Source organism: Athene cunicularia (assembly GCF_003259725.1).
Source record: "Athene cunicularia isolate RWA chromosome 2 unlocalized genomic scaffold, athCun1 chr2_part1, whole genome shotgun sequence".
Lineage (NCBI taxonomy): Eukaryota > Metazoa > Chordata > Aves > Strigiformes > Strigidae > Athene > Athene cunicularia.
This window is the reverse complement of record NW_020799095.1, coordinates 22090374-22117866: the sequence shown is the minus strand read 5'-3', so window position 1 is coordinate 22117866 and position 27493 is coordinate 22090374. Positions and strand designations below refer to the sequence as shown.

Here is a 27493-nt window from a genome sequence, read left to right as displayed (position 1 = left end):
TTCCCCCCCCCCCCCCCAATCTGTGTTGATCTAATGTCATGTGACTTTAAAAAAAAATTGGTATTTTTATTCTACTATATGTTAATTTAAGTATTAAAACAATTCCTGTCCAACACTGCATCCATTTCCTTGTGCTTCCAGAAATTTTATCTAACTTAAGAGATTGACACCAGCTACACTAATTGAAGTTGGTTTAGTGTCATAAAAAACTCTGATAATAAGCAAGTGTGTAGTTTTCCCAACAACACAGCCAGATATGTGTCAGAGCAACACATATTTGAAACATGGAAGCCCTGGCCACAAAATACTATGAAAATAAACATAGAATTTAAGTAACAGTCATAAAAATTGCTCAAACACTGTGAACAAGAGCAGTTCCAGTGTACCACTTGGAATACAAGTTTCAACACTGCCAAACTTTTTGTTTCAAGAGAACATTAATATGACCAGTCCTGATGATACTACTGGAATCTGCAGGACCAATAAATAGAAGAAAAAAGGGGAATGACGAGAGAACACAGAGAAAACAGTAATAAAACTTTCTTCAGAAGTTTGTTACATTTCTCACTGACTTTAGTGATGTTAATGACGAAACTTTACAAAAGGACGAACTGTTAAATATTTTCTATATTTCAGAGCAGATTCGTCATTGCACATATAACCTGCATACATAATTTTGCTCATCCATTTGTTTAGGACAAGTTAATTACTGTAACAAATGGAAACAGAATTCTGGTGTTTTTTTTCCCCCCTATTTTTATCTTGAAAAACTTCATTGCAATCTGAAGAGATTTACAAAGGTCAACTGAGGTACACAAGTTAAAAAAATGCAATTCAGTAAATAAGAGCAAAAAACATATCTTTGAATCAAGTTCATGTTTATGGTTTCAGGAAGATAATAAACACTAAAAGTAAATATTTAAATTAATAAAAAAAAATAATAGGGTAATGTTCTACTAAATGCATTTGCATGTTGGTTAAGTGCCCTTAAAATTAAGACATTATAAAATGTTAATCAATTAAGATGTTAACTTTAATCACAGAATTTATACAACTAGTTCACGTTCCAGCCTAATGTGAGTCTTATACACAGAGTAAAAAGTATTATAAAACTTGGACTAACTCATCTGAAAATGTAGAGTCCTGAAATCCAAATGAAAAGGCATACAAATGTTTAAGTATCTTTTAGCTTATCATAAACTGCAAGGTAGAGGTTAAAGTATTACTTCTTAATCAGAGGTGGAAGAAGAGGGGTGGCTGCAATGCACTGATTTACAGATGACTTACAGTGCTGCTACTTACCTGGCATCTGTTTCCATCTCTCTTCAGACACCTTAACTGAAAATACAATTTATAAACAGACATGAGTGGACCAAGACACACTAAGTGAAAAACGGACACATACCAGAGATATTTATGAACCCTGCTACCTTCCTTGTGATCTTCTCTAGCTCTTGTGTACCTTTCCATTTTTTAGAAGAGTGTCAAATGTTTCTGACTAATTTATTTCCAGTAAGGACAGTTTTTTTCACTATTGCTAACATTTAAAAAAGGACTAGACGTCCTAAAGCAAAGGTTTGCATAATTTTCATTTGCACATCAAAATATACCAATACTTTTTCCTTTTAAACGCTACAAATTATATAGATGCAACATCTAGTCTAGAAATCATGCACTGAATTATAATATGAACAGTATATTTTCAAGCACAAATAAATCTTGCATGAGGTGAACTGAATTGTCTGAAAGTGCTTTGGATTTAACAATTTATCAAACAGTGCTTCTGGTATTACGCTATATACATACGGAAGACTACTAATCTGGTCTCATGTTACATTATTTCTGAAGTCCTTATTAACAGAAAAAGATAAAAATTGACTACAAACTGGGAAAAGTGAGTGAAGGAGAAAAAGATTTTAGGAGGCAGCATTAGAATATGAAACACAGCATACAGTTTAAACAACAATAACAATAACCATAATAACGATGAATGGGTGGGGGGTTTTTTGGTTTTGGTTTGGTTTGGTTTCTTTGGGTTTTTTTTTACCACACCTAAGAATAAAATCTATTAGAGGGGATTATAGTGAAAGTGAAGAAAACTGAAACTATACTGGTCAGAATTTAGCTGTAAATCTGGCAATGACCTAAAACCAGCTGTTATCATATCTACATATGAAGCGTCAAAAGCATAGAAATACAACACCAGAATGATAAAAGATGATTTTTTGAAATACATATGTCATCTGACTACTGTTAAAACCACAGCATAATAAATAAATATGAACCTCTAAATAGCTGCTATTGGAGTTATCAGGCAAAAAGTGTAAAAGACTACAAATTTTGGTGGCTGGTAAAGCACATGTTTATTGCTGATGCCACTCAATGATGAAAATATGACTAAAACTCCAATGAAAAATCAAAAGTCATGACAGTGGAAACGAAATTGGGCTGCTAAACTTTAAAGGCAACAGAATGTATATTCATCGTTGAAAAAAATGCAATGGTGAAAATTTATGACATCCAAAATATACCCAGGAGCATAGATTAAAGAATACATCTAGACATGCCCTTACAGATTCTGTTGCAAAGCATCTTTAAGGGTAAGGGACTGAAACACTGGTCTAAATTACTTGCCCAAACACATGAGTAAGTCATTATCAGAGCTGTAATTAGCAACAGAAGGTTCTGAATACTCCACACAACTGATTACACCATAGGCTACTAAACCTACTGCTCTGCACATGGAACCAGTTGAGATAATTATCAACAAAAACCCAAGAAGCTGAAAATATACTGTCTACATAGCACTATTTGTGGAAGGAGATGTGTCCATGGCAGTTCTGATTAGAAAGGATAAAAAAAGATACCTGAAGAATTCAAGTGAAAAAAATCATTAGACGAAGAATCATATTCCAGATGTCCTAAGTAAGCTTTACTAGCAGAAAATAGTTTTTCTGGATAAATCTAATTACAGTTAATGACCATTATATAGATACATTATAATATAATAGAAGTAATAATGTAATACAGTTTTTTTTTGTTTGTTCATTTTGTGTTTTTTTCCAGGAAATATAAAACTAAGACATGGAAATAACAAGTATTGTAAATTTAAATAAATAAAAATAACTGAAACCCAACTATTTAACATAGCTGAGAATAGCATGTACTAAAATGAAAAAACAGGTTAGATTCAATGGGTGATATTTGAAAGACTATAATTAGTATTGTACACTAAGGCATCTATGGAAATCTAGTGCCTGGTACCTGCAATAGCTAACATTTCAGCCAGCAGTACATGTACCAAATTCACAACTTCTGGGTGAGCTGCAATTTGAAGACACCTAATCTTCATATAGAGAATTCAAGCGATTAAGTGCCCATCAAACTTGGTAAATTGATTACCATTTGGTAACTTCCTCTAAGCACCTGATTATCCCAGCTGTTCAAAACATGCAATTTATTTCAATTAGTCCAGCTTCTGCTTTTAGCTACTAGATTTTGACAGAATTCCCAAATCGCTACAGTGATAAACTAAATATTTCAAGTTAGGAAAGTAACCTTAAATTTCTCTGTAAATTTTCCTTAGAAGTTTTATAAAATTTTGAAGTTTACACTTTTTAACACCAGTTTGCATAGAGGTGTTTTAACATGTTATGTGCTCTGAACTCAAAATCACTGTTAATAAAAACATTCAGTTTAGCATGAAAATTTCAGACTGCATTAAAGAAGATCCTTACACTTCGAAGAGAAATACTGCTAACACTTATAGGACATTTAAAATATCAGTAGCTGTTTAGTATGCAGGATTACTAATAACAGTATCACACCTAGACAATTAAGAGAAAAAGCAGTAAATGGGCACAGAAACTGTAGAGCACCAGGAGGAACCCCCTGGATGAAGCTCAGAAGGTCTCAAGTGTTTATACAGTAGAGTAGGCAGCAACATCATGTAAGAATAGCAGATTAGCATTAACATGACAAATATTGACCACTTGGTGTCTCACCTGCATCATTATTGTGAATTAGAAAGATGAAATCCTTTAACTTTCATTTCTTTTCACAGTATTTCTTGTTCATAACTGAGTTAGCTTCTCCAATTTCACAAATATCAGAACAAAAAACCCCATACATATAGTTTAGAATTCCATATATTTAGAGTTATTAGAAGTAAAATAGCAGGAGGAGGGAACCTTCAGCTCTTATAATACTGTGATTTTATTACTTACCTCCAGAAAGGTGCTGGGGTTTGTTTTTTATTAACGGGCTGCAGTGAGAGATTTTGTTGCTAAATGATGTAAAAAGATGCTCAGTGAAATCATCTGGTAACTCTGCCTCCAGAAAAGTCTTCATGAAAAGCTTGAACCCCTCTAAATCAATTGTCTAGAGTGGAGGGAAAAAAAGTATTTTGAAACGTTTGGTTTGCAAAAACTTTCATACTAATCCACCAAATAATATTCAGTTAACAAAAACTTTAGACTGTATTTCAAAATACTGATTTCTAAAGATACATCCTGGCATACCTATTCTTGAAAGTGACTGATTATTGATTTATTACCTTGAAAACACAGTATTGCTACAATAGTCCAGAGCACAGTGTAAGATAGCCCAGAGTAAATTCAAAGCAGTTTTATCAGGAGTCCAAAACTAAGTTCCTTGCTCTCTAGTTTCCTGATTAGAACATGGCTTAACAGAACATACAAAACTGCAACCAAAGGCACCTATGGAGATCACAGGGATGTACCTAGCAAGTCTTAGCTTTTCCCATAATTAGGCAGAGAACAAGCAGGGGATTTCTGGATGCCTGCTTCAGGGAATTGAAGGTCTCCTGTCTTTTCCTAGGTGGCAACATGTTTTGTTGGTATTTGTCAAAGGGAAACTAATCACCCTGTCTTAAATAGGTTTTAATATTCAAATGAGAGTGCTGAAACACATAAAGTTACTTACTGGGGGGGGGGAAGTTGTTGATTTGAAACATTTGTCATTTAGTTTAATTTGGTTTTGCTTTTGCCAGCAAGGTAAGAGCTGACTATTGAAACATCATTCATGATTTCTCCTGGTAAGACAGCATTGTCTGTTTTAAGTAATAAAATGAATCACAGAATATTTCAAGTTGGAAGGGCCCCATAAGGATCATTGAGTTCAACTCCCCGCTCCTTGCAAGGCTACCTAAAAATAACTGCATGACTAAGCACATTGTCCAGACACTCCCTGAACTCTGACAGGCTTGGTGCCATGACCACTTACCCTGGGGAGCCTGTTTTAGTGACCAACCACCCTCTCAGTGAAGAACCTTTCCCTAATGTCCAGTCTGAACTTCCCCTGATGCTCCATTGCATTTCTTCGTGTCCTATCACTGGTCAACAGAGAAAGGAGATCAACACCTCCCTCTCCACTGCCCCCCTTGAAGAAGGTATAGACTGTGATGAGGTCACAGCAATGTAAAGTAATATTATCCTATTTTGTCCTGCTAATACAGAACCACTAAAGATAATGGTGTTCTGAAACATCAAGAGAGCTTAAGTCAATTTCAGTTTTATCTCAGAAATCACTGTGGCACAACCACATACTTATCAATGATGCAACTCAGTTACGTATATGATTTTAAAACAGATTATCAATCATTAATCTGTAAAACATTAGTGCTGCTGTCTTTGTTTCTAGATCAAACAGGACAGCAACTTTTCACCATTAAATAATTAAGGAATAAGGCCATATCATACCACAAAATTGACTTGGAGAAATTTCCCCATGCTTCAGCAAGACTCCATTTCTCCATAAGAAACTCTAGTGCAACTCCTTTAGTTCAGCACAGTGAATACAGCATCAGGAGGGAAAAGATTAGCAAGAAATCAGTTTGAAACCATGCCAGAAAAGAAAACTGAGACAAAATTTTTGAAGTGCCTCAGTGAAATCAGAATCTGAGTCACAGTATAATTTTTACAATTACTTTAATATCACTCCAACACTCTGAAGCAGGGATTTCTATCCCCCTGCCTTTTTTAAAAATATATATATATATATATATATATATATATATATATTTATGAGATGTAGAAATTTTATGTCCATATTAAATAAGGTGTTTCCCATTAAGGCCAAGACCTAACTGCCCCTGGGTAATGTTTTAAATGTGTATTGCTGTCTTTACAAGGGACCAACAACAGGGATTGCAAAATCTGACTGATCTTGTGCAAATCATTATTATTAGGAATGCAAACTTGGCAAGAGAGTATCTATACTGAGTTTCTAATCCAGAACACGTCATTTGAGGAAGAAGTTCAGTGAATCCAATAAAACTCTTATCTATTGAACAGAAAAATAGCTGAGACAGGAAAAAAAATTACCTACATAAGGTTCAAGGTGGTTGTAAAATGGAAATAATAAACTTGAACACAGATTCACTATCTTTATCTCATCATACTTTCAGCCACTCTCTTCTACTTTGGAAAATCATACACTGTTTCACTCATGCTATAAACTTTATGTTTTTCCTCAACAATAAAGTTACTGACATTTAATTCATTGTTTATAAACAGTGAAACCACAGTCGCAAAAGAATCTGTATCAACATCCAAGTAAATCAGTCATTAGTTTACACCATGTAAATGTATATTTTATCCACAAGCATAACAAATACATTAATCACTAAATCAACCCACTTTAACCATGCGAAATGGCTTTGTCAGATTGTTCATTAATGAAATGTGTCTTAGTTATTTCACTATAAAGAGGAATAACCAAGTGAAAAAGGAACACAGAAAAATTATAATCACATTTAAGTTATGTTTTATGGATGGACATGTAAAATATCTCTGTAATACATAAAGCAGGTTTTTATTTACCTTCTCTGTGGATTTTATGTATATACTGCTAAAAATATTCCTTGGGTTTATAGCTATCTTAGATTTTTAAACTGCTGCCTGAATGACACTGGTCCACCAAGCTGCCAGCAATAACTAAATCCCTAAAGCTACATTTTTCCATTTATGGGCTCAGAATTATGCCTGGGTAGATAGACTTGGATTAATAAATAAGGTTAAAAGTATGTGTTTCTTCTCGAAGAAGAACATCTTTCTCAAAGACATTCAAACTTTTCAATATTTTCTAAAGGTGGTCAGATTACCATTTACCCAGTGTCCTCTCCAAAGCAAGTGTTCCAAACTGCCTTATATTTTCTGGCCACAAAAGACAACAGGTATCAAAGTAACACATGACTTGGCTGCCATGTCCATCTACTGTTTGACCCCCTGACTGCCACTGATTAGGGTGCTCAGCAAAGATAAAAAAGTGTGTGATTTTTCTATAGTCAGATTTCTTCACCTGAAAGTGCTTTATCCTCTGCTATAAAATGCTCTGTGAATTGTATTCCCCCAGGGAAGCAGCGACATTCATACAACAAGAGTTCAGATGTCACACATCCAAAAGCTTTCAAACAAAGCTGAAAGTTAGTTAGAAGCTGGTAAGTGACTTGAATACACACATCAGAAATATTTATAATAGCACAAAATGCAGATGCAAAATCACATGCTGTATCAAAAGAATGTGCAACAACAGTCCTGTCTAAAGGAGATCTATGCATAGAGCCTTCTGATTAGGTTCTTGTCTACATGAAAAAAAGCGCACAAAATACTTGATTCTAATATTCTATAGCTGGAAAATATTTAAGAGAACCTAACATACTTAGTGTAGATTATCCTATTAGAACTGAGCTCTAAAGTAATGCAGTTATTTCAGGAAATTTATTTTTGCAAATGTATATATAGTAAATAACAGAACTGCGCTAGAGAACAGTAGATCTAGGAGTAGTTTAGATTATCCATCTAGCTTTTCAATGAGAAAAGAGTGAGCTTTCATAAAAAGGCTCACTTGAAATTACTTTCAGTGCTTTCCCTACCACCTCTCTCTCACTGTAATATACATAAGCCATTACATACCCATAGAAAAATGGAATAATTTCTTAAAAGAAATCCTTTGAGGATCACTGTAGAAGTCTTATAGGTGTTAAGAGTATTATCACCAAGTAGAGGTTTCAGTATTGAGTATGGTTCATTTAGAACTGAACACTTAAGATGCAAAACATTTGCTCAGCTTCATTTAAAAGAACTTTCACAGAGAAGAGAACAACACACAATATTATAAACATTTTTCTATTGTGCAATTATACAGTATTTTCCTTTTTTCCTCGTGGAACTAAGAAAGCATGAAAATGCTTCAGTGAATAACTACCCTTCCTCTAATTACTAGCATTTCCCCCAGCCACAGCTACTTTTCAAAGGAACCACACAATGTTTTGGTAACCAAAAAATGGAAAGCAGAGGACATTAATTTTCCACACTAGCATGGATCATGCTCACTCTGCTATATAAACTACAGTATCTTCCTTTTTAAATCTCACTGTCATATCAGAATTTCTCAGGTGAAAAGTTCAATAAATTTTGGTATGGTTTGAAAATAATTTATTTCTGTTAATGATTTTGCAAGCATTAAACAGTTCAGATCAATAATACTAGCATAATATATAAGCCATGATGGTGGATGTTTTCTTATGCATGCAGACTAATTGCTTAATTTTCAACAGTTGCTTGGCTTCCAGAAGCTCCAGCTGAATATAAATGAACCTGAGAAGAAGGATTTAGCATTTGAGAAAGCATTTTCCATGACGTTTCCCAAGTGAGGGGATGAGAGCGTGAGAGGATGTAGCAAACTGACTACAATTAACCAGGCACATGAATTAATTAATTCCATTTCACGAGAGACTGTCAAGGTATAGGAAGATTATGAACACAAATTTAGGGATCTCAGGAAAATTTTCAACAGAATAGGGAGATATATAAAGACATAGTTGAAGCAGCCAATAGTTATTCAGAACATGAAGGAACTTTCAAATTATCTGGCCTAAAATCTTCTGAGAAGGGAGGGGGGGAACTGTGTTGTTTTAGCTTTGATTCAAATAAAAAAGGTTCCAAAAGCCTTGCCTATAGGTCAGAGAAAGATAGGTGGGTTTATACTAATCATATATAACTGGATTCCTCCTTATATATGTTAACTGATTCACCAAGTTTAAGGGATCTCCTTTTCCTATGTCTTAGAAAAATAAACTTTACAAAATAAGACTTTATAAATCTTTATAATATTCTGTATTATTGAGTAATAAAACTTCAGCTGGTAACGAAACATTTTGATATAAACCCAGAAAAGTACACATTCAAAAATACCATTGAGTTTCAGCTAATTTGAACCATAACATCCATATAAAATTCATTTTACTACTATTTTTAGAAGCAGTTCTTATTTCCCATTTATAGTTTCCAATTACCTGATTTTTTTTAAAAAAAAAAGGTATAAATCCACCTTGGAGAAAAGGAAAGGAGAAAGAACAGAAGGCCGAAGCAAGACTGAACAGTTTTGAATTATTTTTAGCAAATAAAATGTGTCAACTATTAAATATCTTTTGGCTTTCTTAAAAGCAAACATGAAACTGGACTCATTATGACACAATGCAAATGAAAATTAAAAATACACATTTTTTTGCACAATAAATTATCAAGGAAAATCTACACTATTTAATTAACCATCCAAAAAATTTCAGAATTAATCCCAGCACTAAGATGCCAACAAGAATTTACTCCTTAAGTATTGTTTTTCTAGAAGCTCCCCCGAACAGATCCATACAATAAACTGAAAAGAAACTAACCAAAGTTCATAATGAGTTCTCAATGATTGTCTGACTACAGAAAGAAAGTTCTGCATTTGCCCCACTGCATCCAACATAACAAATTTACAGATAAAGGCATCCGAATGTATTTTTTATGCCTTTATTAATTGTGCTCATTCATTAACACACTGTGGTAAGGCATGACTTTTACTTCACAACACTGTGCAGACTAAGAAACCTCCTACTCAATTTCATAACTGTAAAACCAAGCAGTCTAATTACAGTCTAATGAGAACAATATGGGTCGGTCCAGAAAAGGAACAAAAATGCCTAAAGCTAGACACTGGTATTACACCAATACCCTTATTTATATTGGGACCTTGAAAGACTCTCAAGAGTTACTAATCCATAAAGCACTTATACATGATAAACACTTCAGGTTTTTTACTTTGGCTTCTTAAGGTGTCCACAGACCCGTTTCTGAACATGAACAAAACCATTAGTTTTCACTGGATTGAAGATATTATCATTTGCCTCACATCTAATACAATTTAGGTAAATAAATCTGTGTTATCAGCTCTCACTATACATTCTCACAAAAAAGAAAAAAAAAGGCACTGTGCATCAAGGGCACTGGAGACCACCATTTCCTTCTAAAAGCACAGAAAAAGTGACAGATTTTCCCATCTTATGGGAAAAAAAAAATCTTCTGGCAAAGACACCTCCCCAGTGGGGGTTACTTTGGCTGAATTCCCTCTTTTGCCTGGGGAAATTCAAACTTGCATCTCTTTCTCTAGAGAGTATCCAAATATCAGAAAAGAGCTGAAGATTCACTAAGGGAACAAGAGGTTTATGTAAGTCTATGCCAACAAAATGATTAAATATTTACTTGTAAAAATTACTGAAATAGTCCTTGGAATGAGGAGGTGATCTGAACATGTTCAAGAGATAAGGCTAGTTAGGGAGATGTAACAGAACAGATACCAAAATATTTCAGCTGTTAAAGCAGTACTTCTGGACACAAGGAAGAACTTAAGATTCTTTGGTAAATTTTACAGAAAATGGCTGAGACAACATTTTTGGTTTTCTTTTCTTTTTAAAATTGCCATACCAGAGTTGGGTGCTAACTTCACTGAGTGGAAGTAACCCATTCTGGATCCAAGTAAGTCTATGCTAAAATAAACAAATTTATGTATTGCATATTTAAAAATAAATATTCATGTATACATACTATAACATAAAGTATAATTTATCAAATAAAGCAGCAAACAGCAATTATAGATTGTTCAGAGAGGCCATTCAGTACCTCCGGGACTGTAACATATGTCATGGTTTGAGCCCAGAGGGCAACTGAGCACCAGCCAGACAGTCACTCACCCTTCCCTCCTCAGGACTGAGAAGGAGAAAATAAAGCAAAAGGCTCAGGAATCGAGATAAGGACAGGGAAGGATGACTCACCCATTATGGTAAAGGACAAAAGACAGACTCACTAGGGGAAGAAAAAGAACATAAATTTAATTCAGACACTAACAATATTTAAGAGACAGAGTAGGACAATAAGAAACATTACCACATCTTAAAAACACCTTCCCCCATCCCTCCGTTCTTCCTGGGCTCAGCTTTGCTCCTGTTGTCTCTACGTCTTCCCATCCCAGTGGTGCAGGGGGCAGGGAATGGGACAGGGGTGCAGTCAGTTCTGCCGCTTCTTCCTCCTCAGGTTAGGGAGGAGCTCCTCACATCTTCCCCTGCTCCAATGCGCTTCCCCTCTTGTGGGAGACAGTCCACAAACTTTCTCTGACGTGAGTCCCTCCCACAAGCTGCTGCCATTCCCATGATGCTCCAGCACAGATCACCCCCATGTGTTGCAGTCTTCCCAGCACCAAACTACAACAGTGCAGGCTTCTTCTCACAGAGTCCCAGCCTTCCCCAGGGACAGTCACCTGGGTCAACATGGGGTCCTCTACAGGCTGCAAGTCAGCATCTGCTCCACCACGGACCTCCATGGGTGGTAGTGGGGGGTGGCCCTGCCGTCTCACCACAGGCTGCAGGTGGGTGCACCAGTGCACCTCTCTTTCTTCTCCCTTCTTCCACTGCCTCCATGTTTACAGATGTTCTCCTCATAACACTTCCTCACAACTCTCACTCCTCCTCCCAGGTTCCCCTTCTTAAATATGTTATCACAGAGGTGCAGCTAATTGGCCTGGCCTTGGTGCAAAGACAGGTCCAACTTGGAGCCAGGGGAGCTTCAAGAAGCTTCTCACAGGGGGCCACTGCTATAGCCCCCTCCCCTCTGCCACACACAAATGCAACACACCATGCTATTTCACATGCTGCATATATCTTACAATTAAATTTTGGCAATTATGCACTTAACAGGCTTTTTAAAATCTTAATGCCATGAACAGATTACATACAAAAAGTTCCATCAGTGCAAATAACTTGCTATACTTTCTTATGTTTAAGAATAGCAGAAGCAGTTTTTATAACAGTGAAACAAGACAGATTAATCTGTCTTATTCCCAGATACTGTGAGAACATTCCTGTTGCAATGTCTGACTAAGCAAATAGACAGATTTGCCCAGATCTTCAGTTTCAGCTGAATTCATTTTGTTAAAGAACCCATACCCAACCAATGTGTTGTGGTGGAAACTTTTCTGAAGCTTATGGCATCCTTCACTTTATAAGTAATCTACAAACACAAACAATTAGGCTTTGGTCTGCCGACTTCCATTACTTTGAAGAAAATTCCTTCCCTCAAATAGCCCTTTAAGAACGAGGATAAAACAGAAATAATTATGCCAAGACTTATCCTCATAATAATATTCTTGGGATAATAAAAAATGGTTACTCAAGGAACTCAGTTTCAATGTCTTACAGATATTGTAAAAGATAAGAATATAAAACTAAAACACCACTAGCTATATGGATATAAAAACTGACAGCTGCAAAAGGTAATTCCATTTTTTGTCTAAACTAAAAATTTGGAGAGAGAGAGACATTGTCATTTACGGACAGACTGAAGTATGTGGGGAAGTAACAGCTGAGCCAGGCAGGCACAGGGGAAAACAACAGTGACTATCAATCCTTCTTCCAAACTTGTTAGCAATTCTGTCTCCACTGCATCTCTGCTCCTTAATTCTTTTCCTCCATTCTGGCTGCAACCAAGGAGACATCACTGGATACGCGTGTATGGGGTGGGGAGGAAGGCTAGAAATGACCCACAGACCCCAGATTGAGATTCATGAGTGATTTCAACCACATCTAAAGGCAACCTACTTGCAGCAGCTGCCAAACACTATTAAGGAAAATGGTGACCAAGCAGACAAGAAGAGGGTTTTTTTGTTATAAGGAGTAATCTGCACTCACTGGAAAAACTGAAAGAAGATCTAAAAGAAAGTCCCTACATTCAACACTATACTTCCCTCTTTCCCGGCTGCTAAAAGCTCCTGGGAAGCTGCTTAATGGCTTTGACCAAGCATTCTGAGATGTTTCTGTGGTTTTCTATCATAATACATTTAAAAAGCCAATTCTTTAGAAGATTCTTTAGCCTGGGCTTTTATTCTCTTTCTCCACCTCAGGAATCTGATCACTAGTGTATCCTTTTCAACATACCACAGGAAATCCTATGACAGAACAGTATGCACACATAAAAAGACACATACAAACAAATGACAGTCATTGAACTAGAAAAAAAAAAAATGTTACTAAGGAATCTTGACTGCAAAGAGTTGAAAGCCACCAAGAGATTAAAGACCTGGCAACTGACAAGATAAATAAATTACAGTTTTCAGGACAAACTACGTTTTTCAGGAGAGTTTCCAGGGTGACACTGATCACACTGACTGAAGAATTCACCACTCTGAAGAAATAAAAATATTAAAATTAGGTTTAGGTTTTTATAGATTTAATAAAATCTCTTTATTCACAGTGAACAAAGTAGTCTGGAATCTTATTCTCCTGCTACTGTACAGAATACCACAAAACTGACAATCAAGTGACCACTATTTTCCATAGTGCTATCATGACTGAATGCACCTTTCTTTGCAGTTACCCCATGTGTCTCACAGATATGTCATGCAAAGCTTTTTACCTTACTAATACCACTAACAAATGCATACATCTTACTTCTCTTTCAACTGTACACCAATGGCATAATGCATAGCTCACTTTCCCATTCTTCAGTCTTTTGAATCCCGGATTCCCAGAATATGTGGGACTCCAAGGAAAAAGAAATGGAGGTCATTCTATGCTTAAAAAAAAATAAATCCAATTACTGTAAGAGTTCTGTTTCTTCTCAAGCACTCACTGACACATACATTACACTAATTTAGTGCTAGTTCATAGAGGGTGACTCTCTAAATCTCAGGAAAAAAAGGAATTGAAGGACGGGTTTCTGAATAGCGGCTATAACTATGCTTGGCAAAGTAACAGTTTCAGGTGTCTTCTAATTTTATATCAGACATATATAGACCAATATTCAACTAAAAATACAGGGCCTGCTCAAGTCTCTGATCCTGGCTAGAACAGGCTACAGAGGTGCCTTAAAATTGCTGATTCTGTCCAGAGAGCAGAATGGTTTCTAACACTTTGCATGCCAGAGAGAAAGAGGCTGAACTCCATCTGCACTGCCAGGTTAGTGTGTTGTAAAATCTGCCTTAAAAGACCTATCATCTCTAACTAAAAGCATAGGATCACCTCTATGAATTCCAGTGTCTTTGCAGAGAACAGAACCCTGCCCTTCCACAATGCAGAGCAAATGTACTATGCTCTGCTCATCCCCCTCTACATATTGAATAGGACTGATCTTAGGTGACTGGCCATATAGAACAATGTTGCTTTTACTTCCTTAAAATTGGTGATGTCACAACATTTCCCACAAGTTATTTGTTTTGTAGTAAAAATCTGCATTAGTTTGGAGCTGAGGAATCACGTGCATGAGACCCATAGGGATCATACACAAGAACACACAGGAATGTGTGACACACTGTCAGCAATTTTCACTGGCCTCTTACTTCTCATAAGATAGGAAGCATTCATAAAACTATGGGATCCCCCACACCAATTAAGGTCCCCTCCCCCCACCACAGTAAGTTAATATTCCTTAAATTATGTTATTTTAGGCTGCAGTGACCCTAGCTATGACTGTGATTACAGGTACGGCAAGTCAGCTGCGGGAGCTCATCCCTTGTTCCTCCTTCTCACAAAGCAGAACTGACACATAGGGCAGGGGGGAGAAGTGGGGAACTATTAAAAAAAAGGAAATACTATACCATGAGTAGGTGACTTCCTCCTACTGCAGTTAAGCTGTTCAATTTTGTAATTTGCTCTTCTGCTTTACTGATGGTACACAGAAATGTAAGATCAGGAAAATTCAAGTATGCATATTTTGAAGACTTATGCATTTATGTGTACATTCTGTGCCAACGTGTACAGAACTCTACATGGTATAGACATCACAACTCAGTATATCCTGATACTGAGAACACACAAAACATGGTTTCTCAGCAAAAAATAGGACACATACAAGTAAAGCAAATTTTGCATTCTTTATTGTATTATAAAGAAAACTATTCAGAGATTTTAACTATCCTATGTAATATTTTAACTCCTACCATATGAAGACATTTGTAGAGAACAAATTATTTAGTCAGAAAAGAATGACAACTCTTGATTCAAGATCTACCCTAACAACAAACTGCAACAGAAGATATCTAACTGCCTCCTATATTTTCGTAGCTGGTGTAAATGCAATGACCAGTTCTGCTAGATGACATGTAGAAAGAAGGAAGAGAAGCTGTATCACTAGACATTCTTTCTCCTCACAAGATGCAAAAAAGCAACTTAATAGTCTCTTGACAAGAGTTGCCATTGTGGATGGGTCAGGACAGGGAGGAGTAGAATAATACCTCCTTTTATTTCTCCTCACCACACTGGCCACATAAATGGGAACAAGACATGATCTAATGTTTGGAATTAATCTCCACATATAAATTCTTTTAAAATACCACATTCTCTTTTTTTTCTTTTTCTTCTTTGTACAAAATACTTCAACATAAACCACTGTTTTCACCCTGAAAACCAGAATGTAAGAGAGAGGGGGAAAAAAAAATAAGGAAAAAGACGGACCATTTGATTCAAACAGATTTCCATGAAATATGGTTTTCACTTATTAAAGAGAACTTTCAGGGATAATGGAAAGAGAATTAAGTTGAAATGTAATTTTCAATTAATTACTTCTTAAATTATGTTGCCTGATCTCCAAATGGTGACAAATTTACTGACAGTAATAGCTCTGGGTTATTTTTGTTTCTGGGTAGGTCCCCTTAATTGATTATTTCTTTTCAAACAATTTATATTCACCCAACATCTGAAAAATGAGCTGTTGAAAAAAAAAGTAGATGTTACAGGGCCTTGATTCACACATAATGATATGACAACCATTGCACACATTAATGCTACTGCATTATTGACAATTACAAGATTAGAGGTGAAAAGCAAAGCTAAAGAAACCCCCGTAAAAGTTCAAGTTTTGAAGATTCACTGATTCTGGCAACGTTTCAAAACCTGACTTTTTAAAAGTATGTGGGGAAAAAAGCAGAGACCATATAGAGAGGGTTAATAAGCTAGAAAACATGAATTACATGCAAATACATAAGTTTTTGGTGTCTAAAATGTACTTCTAATGTTCACACAGCAGAAATTCAAATTAAATATGGAATTTCTCATAGAGATTGCCTTTGTGTATCAGGGTAAAGTTTAGTTTAAACTGAAAGTCCTTAGCATTTTCTGATCTAAGTATTTGAATCAACACGTTTTTTATATAATTCATTTTTAAAATTCTAGTAACCAAATAAAATTATTTCTTAGATAAAGCAGCATCCAAATTCTCATCTACTGAGATGAAAGTTTACAGAGGAAAAAAAAAAAAGAAATAAAAATCACATGCTCTCACTGGCTGCTCCTAACAAATACTCCATATGGCCAAACAATATTTAGCTATTATCAATACTACAGACAAATACTACTGCCAAAATTTCCCCTCAGGTAGCATGTCTCTTCAATGAGACAAAAAGACAAACTCAACAAAACATCCAAAATGGAGATCAGAAGACTCAATTTTTACATATTAACTAGATTTTTAAGCACAACAATGTACTACATTCTTGTTTTATTAAAAGAAAATAATGCTAATTACTAAAATAAAACTGGAATGTATACACCAACCACTGCAGTCCCATCCCAGTCTTATATCTGGGTAAGAAAAAAAAAACCAAACACTTTACTACCAGCAGGTTTTCTTTAGTATATGATTATATATGTGTGTAAGTTTGTATATCCGTACTACAAACATAAATACGTATATTTAATACATAAATTTACTAAAGATGCTGTATTTACTATACAAAGCAGGGGGGTTAAGAAGAAAGAATGCCAATGCACATATTTTTAGAAGGATCTTGTAGCAGATTATCACCCAGGGTCTATTTTCCATGTATTACCAATAAACAATTTAAAAGAATATCCATAAATTATTACATACTAAACAAAATGAAGAGTAGATCGCTTGCATTCTGTTCCAGAAGAATTGCTCATCTGAAAAGTACAATTACTATAGAAGCTAGGAAAAATGGGGTAGGTGGCATGCTTCAGACTAAAACCAAGTAAAATAGCAAAATTAACGAATCTCTGAAAAAAAGTCAGTTATGACAAGAAGTTCTGGTTGAATCAATTTATGTACTGGTGAAGATCGTGTCAAAACCTACTTAGAGACAAACATGGCTGAATTATCATTTTCATTATGTGGCTAAAATTAAGAAGAATAATTTCTCTATAAGCATTCTGTATCAGTAGCATTCTCACATATTTTAACTGCAAAAATCTTCTCTGCCCATTGCAAACTTTTGTGGAGGTTATTTCTGCTACATTTATTAAAAATATTTCCTACAAGACTTTTAGTAAGAAAAATAGCATGTGAAGATGTAATGTGAACAGTCACTGTTTGTCCTTTTCCCTTTAAAAGCTCTGAAGCACACAAATTGACAAACTGTTTCAATTCATGAATGAACTATTTGCTGAGATTTAACACAGCTGGGCCTGACTAACTGGATGTTTCACTTGGAATAGTCACACCAAAAGAAGAAGGTTTAAAATGTCCCATTCCACTTAGCAACAATTTACATTCACTCTGCACTGAGGAAATTTGCAGTCTTTAGGAAAGTGGAGCTGTGCTAATTGAACTAGTGGAGCTGTGCTAATTTGAGTTTTTCCCCACCGGAATTTAAAAGTATAGCTTAGAAAGTGATAAAAAATATGAGCAGTGTCATCTGCTCAGTTATACATGCTTACAGGCCAACGCTAACCATAATACCTGTATTGCAGAAGGGGACTTCAAGTCATTTCCATTTTGATTAATTCCTGCAAAAAATTATGATTAAAGTATTTTTTCTATACTTTGTTTCTCCATGCAGTTTCATAAACAGTATCTAGATGCCACCATGTAGGTGAATCAATTGTTACTGTAGCCATTACCATAAAACCAAAGCACAACAGAATATATTGCTCTTCAGAATGAAAACCAAAGAAAATCATAATTAAATATTCTGGGTAAACCACTTTAACCTGTCTTTCCTAATTCAGCCTGAGTCAACCCACAGTAAGTTAAATGTCTTTAGAGTTATAAACCTGGAACTATCAAAAATTAGGCTGTTCCCAAGCCTCATAATTGTTTCCAATTTCTAGATAACATCCTTTGTAGGTAATTAAAACCAACCTGCCCTGTGTGTGACCAGGTAACATAAACACTTGTAGAACTGTTTACAAGCACCATATAGTCCTTTATTACCCAACTGTTACAAATAGGATGCAAACCAAGACACGCTATAGCACCACTACAGCACTCATTCAATGGCTTCAGAATTCTCACTGTTAGAAATTAAATACAATTTCAACATTAAATGCTGTTCTTTTAAGAAAATGTTTTTGGTTTTGTTTCACAGAGTCCAAATACCTATTAGCCAAATACCTCTCCCCTGCTGTTTCTTTCGTAGCATTAATTCAGTCATGTGGTCAAACAAAAGCACAGGGTAATAAAATTAAAATTACAATCATTTAAAAACACAGAAAGGTACTTTCCCATTGATGTTAAATGCATCTGAGTAGTTAAATACTATGAAATCTATCACTGATGACTCGCAAATAAATAACTGCAACTCCTAATTTTGCATAAACATTGTACCACTGCATGTATACCTGAGCCGAAATGCATCAATTTTATATATTTAGTAATGGCAATATAAAAATCAAGAAATACACTAAAGGTATCCTTTCTTAAGGAATTTACTTCTGTGTTTCTTTCACTTTAAGAAAAGAACAACTTAGTTGATATTTCAAATTAATATGAAAATGAGGGTAACATTTTTCATACTTTGTAACTCAGTACCACAATTAGTACCATATTTATGCTGTTAGAGGAGCTAAAATGTTGTCAGAGTAGTCTGTCACTCTTGAAATATGTTAAAAATAAAAGACACTACTGTGACCCTCCACTTTTTTTTTTTTTTTTTCCCCTTTAAAAATGGTGTAGCTTGAAGAAGTACATTCTTCGAAACAGAATGGTCCCTCTGGCCTAAATATTGACAGTTTAAAATTCTCAATCAACTTCTATCTTAATACTTATGGTGGTAACCTAATTAAAAAAATGAACTCTTTTTCTTTTAAAAAAAACTTTGAAACATTATCTACTGTACACCAGAACTGGAATAATCCTCGAGTCAGCCATTTAACAAACTATGACAATTAAACAGGTAACACGTAAATGAAAGCAGCGTGAGGCTCAAAGTTTAAACACAAGGTATTATGGCAATGCAAAAAAATAAAGAAAAAAAAAAAGGATAAAAATGGGATCTTAAGGCAGAGAGGGAAAGTATCAAAAGGGAAGGAAGATAGCAAGGAGGGAGAGATGTTAGCACAGATGGAAAAAAGGAAACGAGGGACCAGTAAATATTATAAAAAATGTTCAAAACCAAAACCCCCCCAGTTTTGCAGCAAAAACTGACTATCTGAAACATTTTACACCTCGATGCCCTCAACACTTTCCACAGAAAGCAGGCTCACAGCCAGACTACCAGCATCTCTGCCTGGCAGGCTTCCCAACTCTAGGTATCCAGGAAGCTATTTCCCTAGAAATTCTGCCCAGAGAGCCAGACAAACACTGAGTGCCCAGTGTCTGAACGGTAGGGTTTTCTGCTGGTGATATCACAAGTAGATAATTTTTTCTCAAGATACAACATCCTTTCTTAGCCCCCAGTTTCTTGCACATGAGGGACAGGTTTCTCCTACATAATAGATATGCTATAATTCTCCACATCCAACTAAACCTTCTGTAAATTAGTTCCAAATTGAGTTCACTTTGTCCCATCCATTGGTCAAAAGCAGAAAAATGTGGTTTCTGCAGCACCTTTTTATAGAAAAGTAAATCTTCTTATCTGTAGCAGAAATATTTCACTTTATAACAAGGCAAGGTCTTTAAAATAAATTAGTATATTCTGTCAGATCAAAGAATGTAGCTGACAGTAACAGCACAAAAATCCTTCTTCTAATCCATATTTCTCTGTATTTCAAATTTTAACTTAGTTTTCCACTTGTAACAATGGGTCTAAGACACTATCTTTTCTTACAAGTCTTGTCAGACCACCATGGCCACAGGAATACTATTACAATATCCCAGTTATACATTTCTCTTTTTCATGAACAAACCACAACAATGCTTTGCCATCATCTGGTGATCAACTACCATAAACAGTAATTTATCTACAATGCCACTAGTCCCAGGGTACACCACACTGTATTATGCACTAGTGCATTTCATTCCATTTCCATTTACAATAATCCATAATATCATCAAGCTTTTCCAGTATAATATTCAGATTTTTCTCCATTTTAGCAACAATTCCAAAATTTGGTTTAGTGTGTTAATTCTATTAGTATTCATCTACTTCTTTTGACAGGGTTATTAGCAAAAATACTAATGCAATTAGTTCCAAGACGGTTCCTAGTCACACTGCTTTAACCTGAATACCTTCTTTGTCAGGACCCGTTGCACTCAGCTTACTATAAAAGTAATGCTGGCCATCTGAAGAAAACTGAGCCCTTTTGAGAACCTCCAAAAGCTCAACTGGCCTTTGGCCCCAGAAAGTGAGGGGTTCCTACAAAACTAATCCTTTCAGTCTCGTGTCTTTCATTGTTCTCATGTGCCAGCTGCCTCTTCCTAGAACAGCAGAACAGGGGCTTTTTAAACATCTCCGTGTATGAAGAATAACTAGGTCATTTTAAAAACTAGTTCATTTGATTAGTACTTCTTCCCTAGGTTTTTTTTCATTGTTTTTTTCATTGTATTTTTATACCTGGTTTCAGGCTACTGAAGACTCTCAGGAGTATGGTCTTTAACCATTTCTCTCGCAATTGCTGTAAGTCACAACTGCTTAAAGCACGCTGTAAGCCTTATTCAAATTATAAAATCTACAATTTTAAGCCTGCTATGTATAAATGGTATTATGTAGCTACAGAAACAGTATTTAATATTTTTTTCTGAAATGTGTTATTGTCATTTCAGAATAATTCAAACCATTATGAGATCTCACTAGTAAGCAGAAATTTGTGACAAGTATGGAACAAGTTAATTACATGCTCTTAATATTCATATTCCTCTCCATTAATGTTAGCAAAATTATGTACTGTAAATGATAGAATTCACCTAGTGAAAAAGTCTGCCAGCAGAAAAAGAGTGCACTTGGCTTTCAGCTTTAAATATTTGTCCATTATTTGACAGAATAGCCACATGCAATATTCATTAATAAGCGACATCTCAATGGAAGCCTACAAAATGATACTGCTGCTATGCATAACAAAAGAAAAAAAAAATCAAATTAAGATTACTTACTTGATTAAGTATATCTTGTTTCTGTAATGCATGCAAGGAAAGAAAGAACACATATACATTAGTGCAGTGTCGTAACACTCAGGCTCTGTTTTTATTGAAAGGTTAGTGATGTAGCTGAACAGGTTTAAGACATTAGATAGACTATCCCATTTTCTTGCATTAGCACATATGTCAAGAAAATGATTCTATATCAACATTCTAGGCTTGATTAGAGAGCGCAAGCAATTTATTTTTAACCATGCAATGACAGCTAACCAAGGAAAAAAAAAAAGTAAATACAATGCTTGTCTTTTCTCCCTGTGTACTTAAAAAAAAAACCAACAAAAAAACCCAAAAAAAACAACATAAAAAAATATTTGTTGCCAAGAATGGTTGTTAACAAAACAACTTAATCAGAACTGAATAAAATTACAAATACCATAAATACATTAAGTACAAAAGGAGGGCTAAGGAGAATCTCCATCCTTTACTAGATGTGGGCGGATTCATAGTGACAAAGAATGAGGAAAAAGTCAAGGTATTTAAGGCCTACTCAGCTCAGTCTTTAATAGTAAGACCAGTTGCTGTTCTCAGAGTACCCAGCCCCCTGAGCTGGAAGGGGAGCAGAATTAAGGTCCCATAATCTAAGGCAAAAAGGTTAGCAATCTGTTAACCACTTAGACATACACAAGTCTATGGAGCCAGATGGGATCTACCCAAGGGTACTGAGGGAGCTGGTGGAAGTGCTCACTAAACCACTTTCCACCATTTATCAGCAGTTCTGACTAACCAGGGACATTGCAGTTGACTGGAAGAGTTGGAGAAGGAGAATCCAGGGAATTAACTATAGGTCTCTCAGTCTGACCTTGGTGCTGGGAAAGGTTATGGAACAGAACATCTTGAGTGCCATCACATGGCACGTCCAGGACAACCAGACGCTCAGGCCCAGTCAGCATGGGTTTATGAAAGGCAGGTTCTGCTTCACTAACCTGATCTCCTTCTATGACAAGATGACCCACTTAGTGGATGAGGGAAAGGCTGTGAATGTTGTCTACCCTGACTTAAGTAAGGCCTTTGACACCGTTTCCCACAGCATTCTCCTGGAGAAACTGGCTGCTCATGGCTTGGATGGGCACACACTTTGGTGGGTAAAAAAATGACTGGATGGCTGGGCCCAAAAAGTTGTGGTGAAAGGAGTTAAATCCAGTTGGTGGCTGGTCACAAGTGGTGTTCCACTGGGGGAAGTTCTGTTTAATACCTTTATCAATGACCTGGATGAGGGGACTGAGTGCTCTTTCAGTAAGTTAGCAGACAACACCAAGTTGGGTGGGAGTGTGGATCTGCCTGAGGGTAGGAAGACTCTATGGAGGGATCTAGGCAGTCTGGATTGAAGGGCCAAGGCCAACTGTATAAGATTCAATAAGGATAAGTGCCAGGCCCTGAACCTGGATCACAACAACCCCATGCAACACTACATGACTGGGGAAGAGTGGCTGGAAAGCTGCCCAGTGGAAAAGGACCTGGGGGTGTTGGCTGACAGCCAGATGAATATGAGCCAGCAGTGTGCCCAGGTGGCCAGGAAAGCAAATAGCATCCTGGCTTGTATCAGAAATACCGTGGCTAGCAGGGACAGGGAAGTGATTGTCCCCCTGTACTCAGCACTGGTGAGGCCACAGCTCAAACAGTGTGTTCAGTTTTGGGCTCTTCACTACAGGAAAGACACTGAGGTGCTGGACCATGTCCAGAGGACAACAAAGCTGGTGAAGAGTAAAGAACACAAGTCTTATGAGGACCAACTGAGGGAACTGGGGTTGTTCAGCCTGGAGAAAAGGAGGCTGAAGAGAGTCCTTATTGCTCTCCACAACTACCAGAAAGCAAATTGTAGTAAGGTGGGTGTTGGTCTCTTCTCCCAAGTAACATATGACAGGACAAGAGGAAATGGCCTCAAGTTGCACCAGGGAAGGTTTAGATTGAATATTAGGAAAAATTTCTTCACTGAAAGGGTTGTCAAGTGTTGGAACAAGCTGCCCAAGGAAGTGGTTGAGTCACCATCCCTGGAGGTATTTAAAAGATGAGTAGATCTGGTACATAGGGACATGGTTTAGTGGCGGACTTGGCACTGCTAGGCTTACAGTTGCGTTTGATGATTTTTAGTATTTTTTCCAGCCTAAATGATTCTATGATTCTATAAACACTAGCAAGCCCTGTTGCAAACATCATTATATGCTGCTTTAGTTTCTAATAATTTGTACTCCTTTTAATAAAGGTGCCATATTAATTTTCTACCTTATCACAAACTGCTATCACTACTTCCCAGTAAGAGCTACTATCTTAAAATTGTAAATACAGTTGTATTCTCTGCATGAATTACACTGCTTGTGCCAGGCTTTTGCTAAACTAGAGTTACCAGATGTATCTTTGACAAATCCACGGAGTTCAGTTAGGAAAACCCTAAAACCTCTGGAAATCAGAAGGATCCTGGAGACAGCTTCTTAGAAGTATCTGCATTACTTCCAAAAATGCAAAAATCATTTGAAGTAGGCAGATTATTGCAACCTGACTGCAAACATTCTGTCAAACTTGGGGCTTCACCTCTCTGGGCAGATCAGATCACGAAAGGTACCTTGTGTCATGCATTCATTGTCCTAACCTTCCTGGAAATTTGTGGTTTCCCGGTCTTTGTGCATATGCACATTTATTCTTTTTATCCACATCTGAACTGTGGAACTCCAAAGCACTGCCCTACTCCATGGGCAGACCCAAGTTGCACCCTGACTGCTTGTCTTGCTGAGACCACTCCACACACCTTCCTCCCTCACTCTTTGTGCACTGATTAACCCTGAGAGCTCTAGATGGTAAGTAAATAAACAGTGACGCAAGAAATTACAATGCACTCTAACTGATCCCTCAAAAAGGATGACAACACTAGGGCTATAAGGACACAATGATGTGTACTTACTGCCCATTCAGATACAGTCTGTAGTTCCATCTGCATACTAATTCTTGTTAGCCTGTTCAGTGCTCACCTCAAACTGAAATGGCTGAAATTAATTAATTTAAATAAATCTCAAATGATGGAAAGAATATTTATAAATCACAGCTTTTCAGGAGGCTGATATTAACCTACCTCTGTGTCTTATATCAGTTATAAAATCTATCCTTAATTATATATTTGACACTGATTTAGAGAAGAAGGTGGAAGGGCAGAGGTTCAGTAGCATTTGTAGAAGTTTTAGTCATCCCCCTTACATTGAAAGCAGAGAGTAAAAGCTCCATAAATAAACTCCCTATACTGCATGACCTTCTGATAATCAGATACATCATTTCCACTAAGCCCCAAAACCACTCACTAGACAAGATATAAGATAATGGAAAAACAAACCAAATTACTTCAGGTAAAAAGCTTCGAATACCAATAGATTTTCTTTTGCTATTTGCGTCCCATTAAATCATCTTGTGATAAAAAACTGGAATACAGAAGCAATGGAGTGGGATAAATTCCTGAACCCTTTAAGCAAGAAGCAGCTTGAAACAGGAAGTTCTTAAGGCTTTTTCTTAAACACATTGATACATCACACTGCTAAATCTGCCATAGCTCTATGCCCCATGTTTATTGGTTAAAAAAAGGCATCATCTTTTGGTAGAATATTGTCAAGACTTGAAAAATACTTGGACTGCTTATGAGATAATGATCTAGGAAATAAAGAGCTAAAATGGAAACATGATGGTGTCCTCTAAAAGAACAACAACAAAATGGAAGTGCTGTGTGTAATATGTGGAAGTGAAAAGCTGCACGATGACTGATTTCAGCTGAACCAGTCAATTTCTGTCATCTCATTTACAGGTAATAATTAATAACTTAAACAGTACATCCAACTCATCGAGTCCTCATCTGACCAGATACAATCAACGCAGATTATTCTGTAAAGAATTTATCCTCATAGCAGGTTGAATGCATGCCAAAAATATAAACACACCTGTGCAAAGGCAGTTCTGACTTGGAATATTCACTCAACTGCAGAGGAAATTTCAGCCACATTACTTCCAGTTCAGTAGCTTATGGCATGGAACTTGAGCTAATAAATCCTACTAGACTGTAGCTTCACTGCTGGCTCTGTTTCCCTTTTGTTGCACTCCCTGAAGTCTAAGTATTAAGCAGCAAAGTACAGGGTTAGCCTGAGTCCAACAGTGACTCAGTAGTAGTGAATAGCTTTATCCCTGCTGAAGACACTGAAGCCATTGCAGGGTGTCTGACTTGTATTCCTTCCTCCCCTTCCATCCTCCTCCTACCCTGCTCACTGGTTTAGGTGCTCTGTTGCTCTATAATTCCTGGATGTTTCAGTATGTTGGTAGGATTTTGCAAACAAATCACTGTGAAACGAAGAACTCTGGGAAATGCCACAGAAAGTCACATACTTGGCTCAGGACCAACTGTGTTTATTAATTCCAGCTTTGCAAAAATTCTGTCAGTTCACTGGGCTTCAGTCAGAGCAGTTGTCCCAGGTGCCCATCCTGATTATTTTTTTCCATGACTCAACCTCCAAATACCCCCAAATTGCAGGTGTGACTGTTAAAAGAGACTAATCTCCAACTTTAAATATCAATTTGTTTATACTTAAACACTGATAATTTGATGTGTTACCTATATTTTATTTAAATATGCATAAAATGCACAATTAGTACTTTAAAAGGTTACACTTCACAAAACTGAAAATGTCACGTGATGATTGAAAATAAGTGAAGAATTTCAAGAAAAAATATGAATAATAAATTAAGACCATGTTATTACATACACTTAAGAGCACCAAGAAAACTGCAGAAGTTAAAAAAAAAAAAAATGGAAGCACGTAGTTTGTAAATCCACAGTTCACACTTTCCCAGAAAAAAAAAAACAAAAAAAAAAACCAATAAAAATGTGTTCATATTCTAAAAAAAAAAAAAAAAAAAAAAAAACAGAGTAACAAAACACGTTAGCCACTATGTAAAACCCTTAAACTCAGATTCACTTGGAATACTTCATGCACATAACCACCTCAAATATCTCAATAATACAACAAAAATAATTGTAACTGATTTTTTTCTTTAAGATTCAGAGTGCATAATGGTCAAATGTGCATAACAGCCACAACACTGAAGTAAACCATGAACCAGTAATGAGTAGCATATGCATTCCATAAGAAAACAGGTAAATTTAATGGTTGTACATTTATTTCTACAACAAAACCTGGAAAGAAAGGAGAGAACCAAAGAGTACACCAAGACAGGACTATCACATGAGCCATTGGTTAGACACTTAAAAACTACAAACAATAGGACCTAATCTTACTGATTTTTTTTAATTATATCAACAAAACGTAGCATTGTATAGTTCTTAAAAGTTCAAGAAATTCAGCACCTTCAACCTGACTCTAAAAAGTACATTTAGTAAATTATGTGACCTGGAATGAGAAAATGTAGCAGCAAAGGATTTGAAAAATAGCTTTGTAACAGTTCATAACAGCTATAAACAGGACACACCATTAAAATTCAATTTTAAGAGGTGTTGAAGGAGTTCTTTCCCTTCCACCCTCATACACAGTTTAGATTGTATTAAGAATTACTTTTCCCAATGTTTGTCATTTTATGGAATCTTCTTAAGTGAAAACACCGAAGACTATGTGTGGGCTCAACAGAATGGTTTATTTTCACTAATCAGATGTGTTTCAATGTTACCATCAACTGTAAGTAATGGAGTTTAGGTGGTCTCACAGGCAGTCACGACAAATATTACTTGACAGAGTACGGAGTCATCAGTAGTCATTGCTGTGTCATTTGAAATACAGAAAATCATTACAATTTCATGTGAAATAAAGACAAAAAAAAACTATAGGAAAGAATAAATCAGTATGTTAAATTTTATTAACTGTAATTAGAAACTGATG

At 36.1% G+C, this 27493-nt stretch overlaps 1 protein-coding gene across 7 annotated transcripts in view; it reads right to left on the bottom strand.

Moving 5' to 3' along the window:
* The window catches only part of DGKB (diacylglycerol kinase beta), a 358512-nt gene that overhangs the window by 264305 nt on the left and 66714 nt on the right, over nucleotides 1-27493 (bottom strand). For 2 of the 7 annotated variants that reach the window (XM_026843216.1, XM_026843218.1), the window contains exons 4-6: nucleotides 21594-21614; nucleotides 4227-4380; nucleotides 1303-1338 (exon numbers count right to left, since the gene is read on the bottom strand). In XM_026843216.1, coding sequence (XP_026699017.1) covers nucleotides 1303-1338; nucleotides 4227-4380; nucleotides 21594-21614 — 211 coding nt within the window. The remainder of the gene's footprint in view (nucleotides 1-1302; nucleotides 1339-4226; nucleotides 4381-21593; nucleotides 21615-27493) is intronic. The other 5 variants (XM_026843219.1, XM_026843222.1, XM_026843221.1 and 2 more) reach the window with 3 other exon arrangements.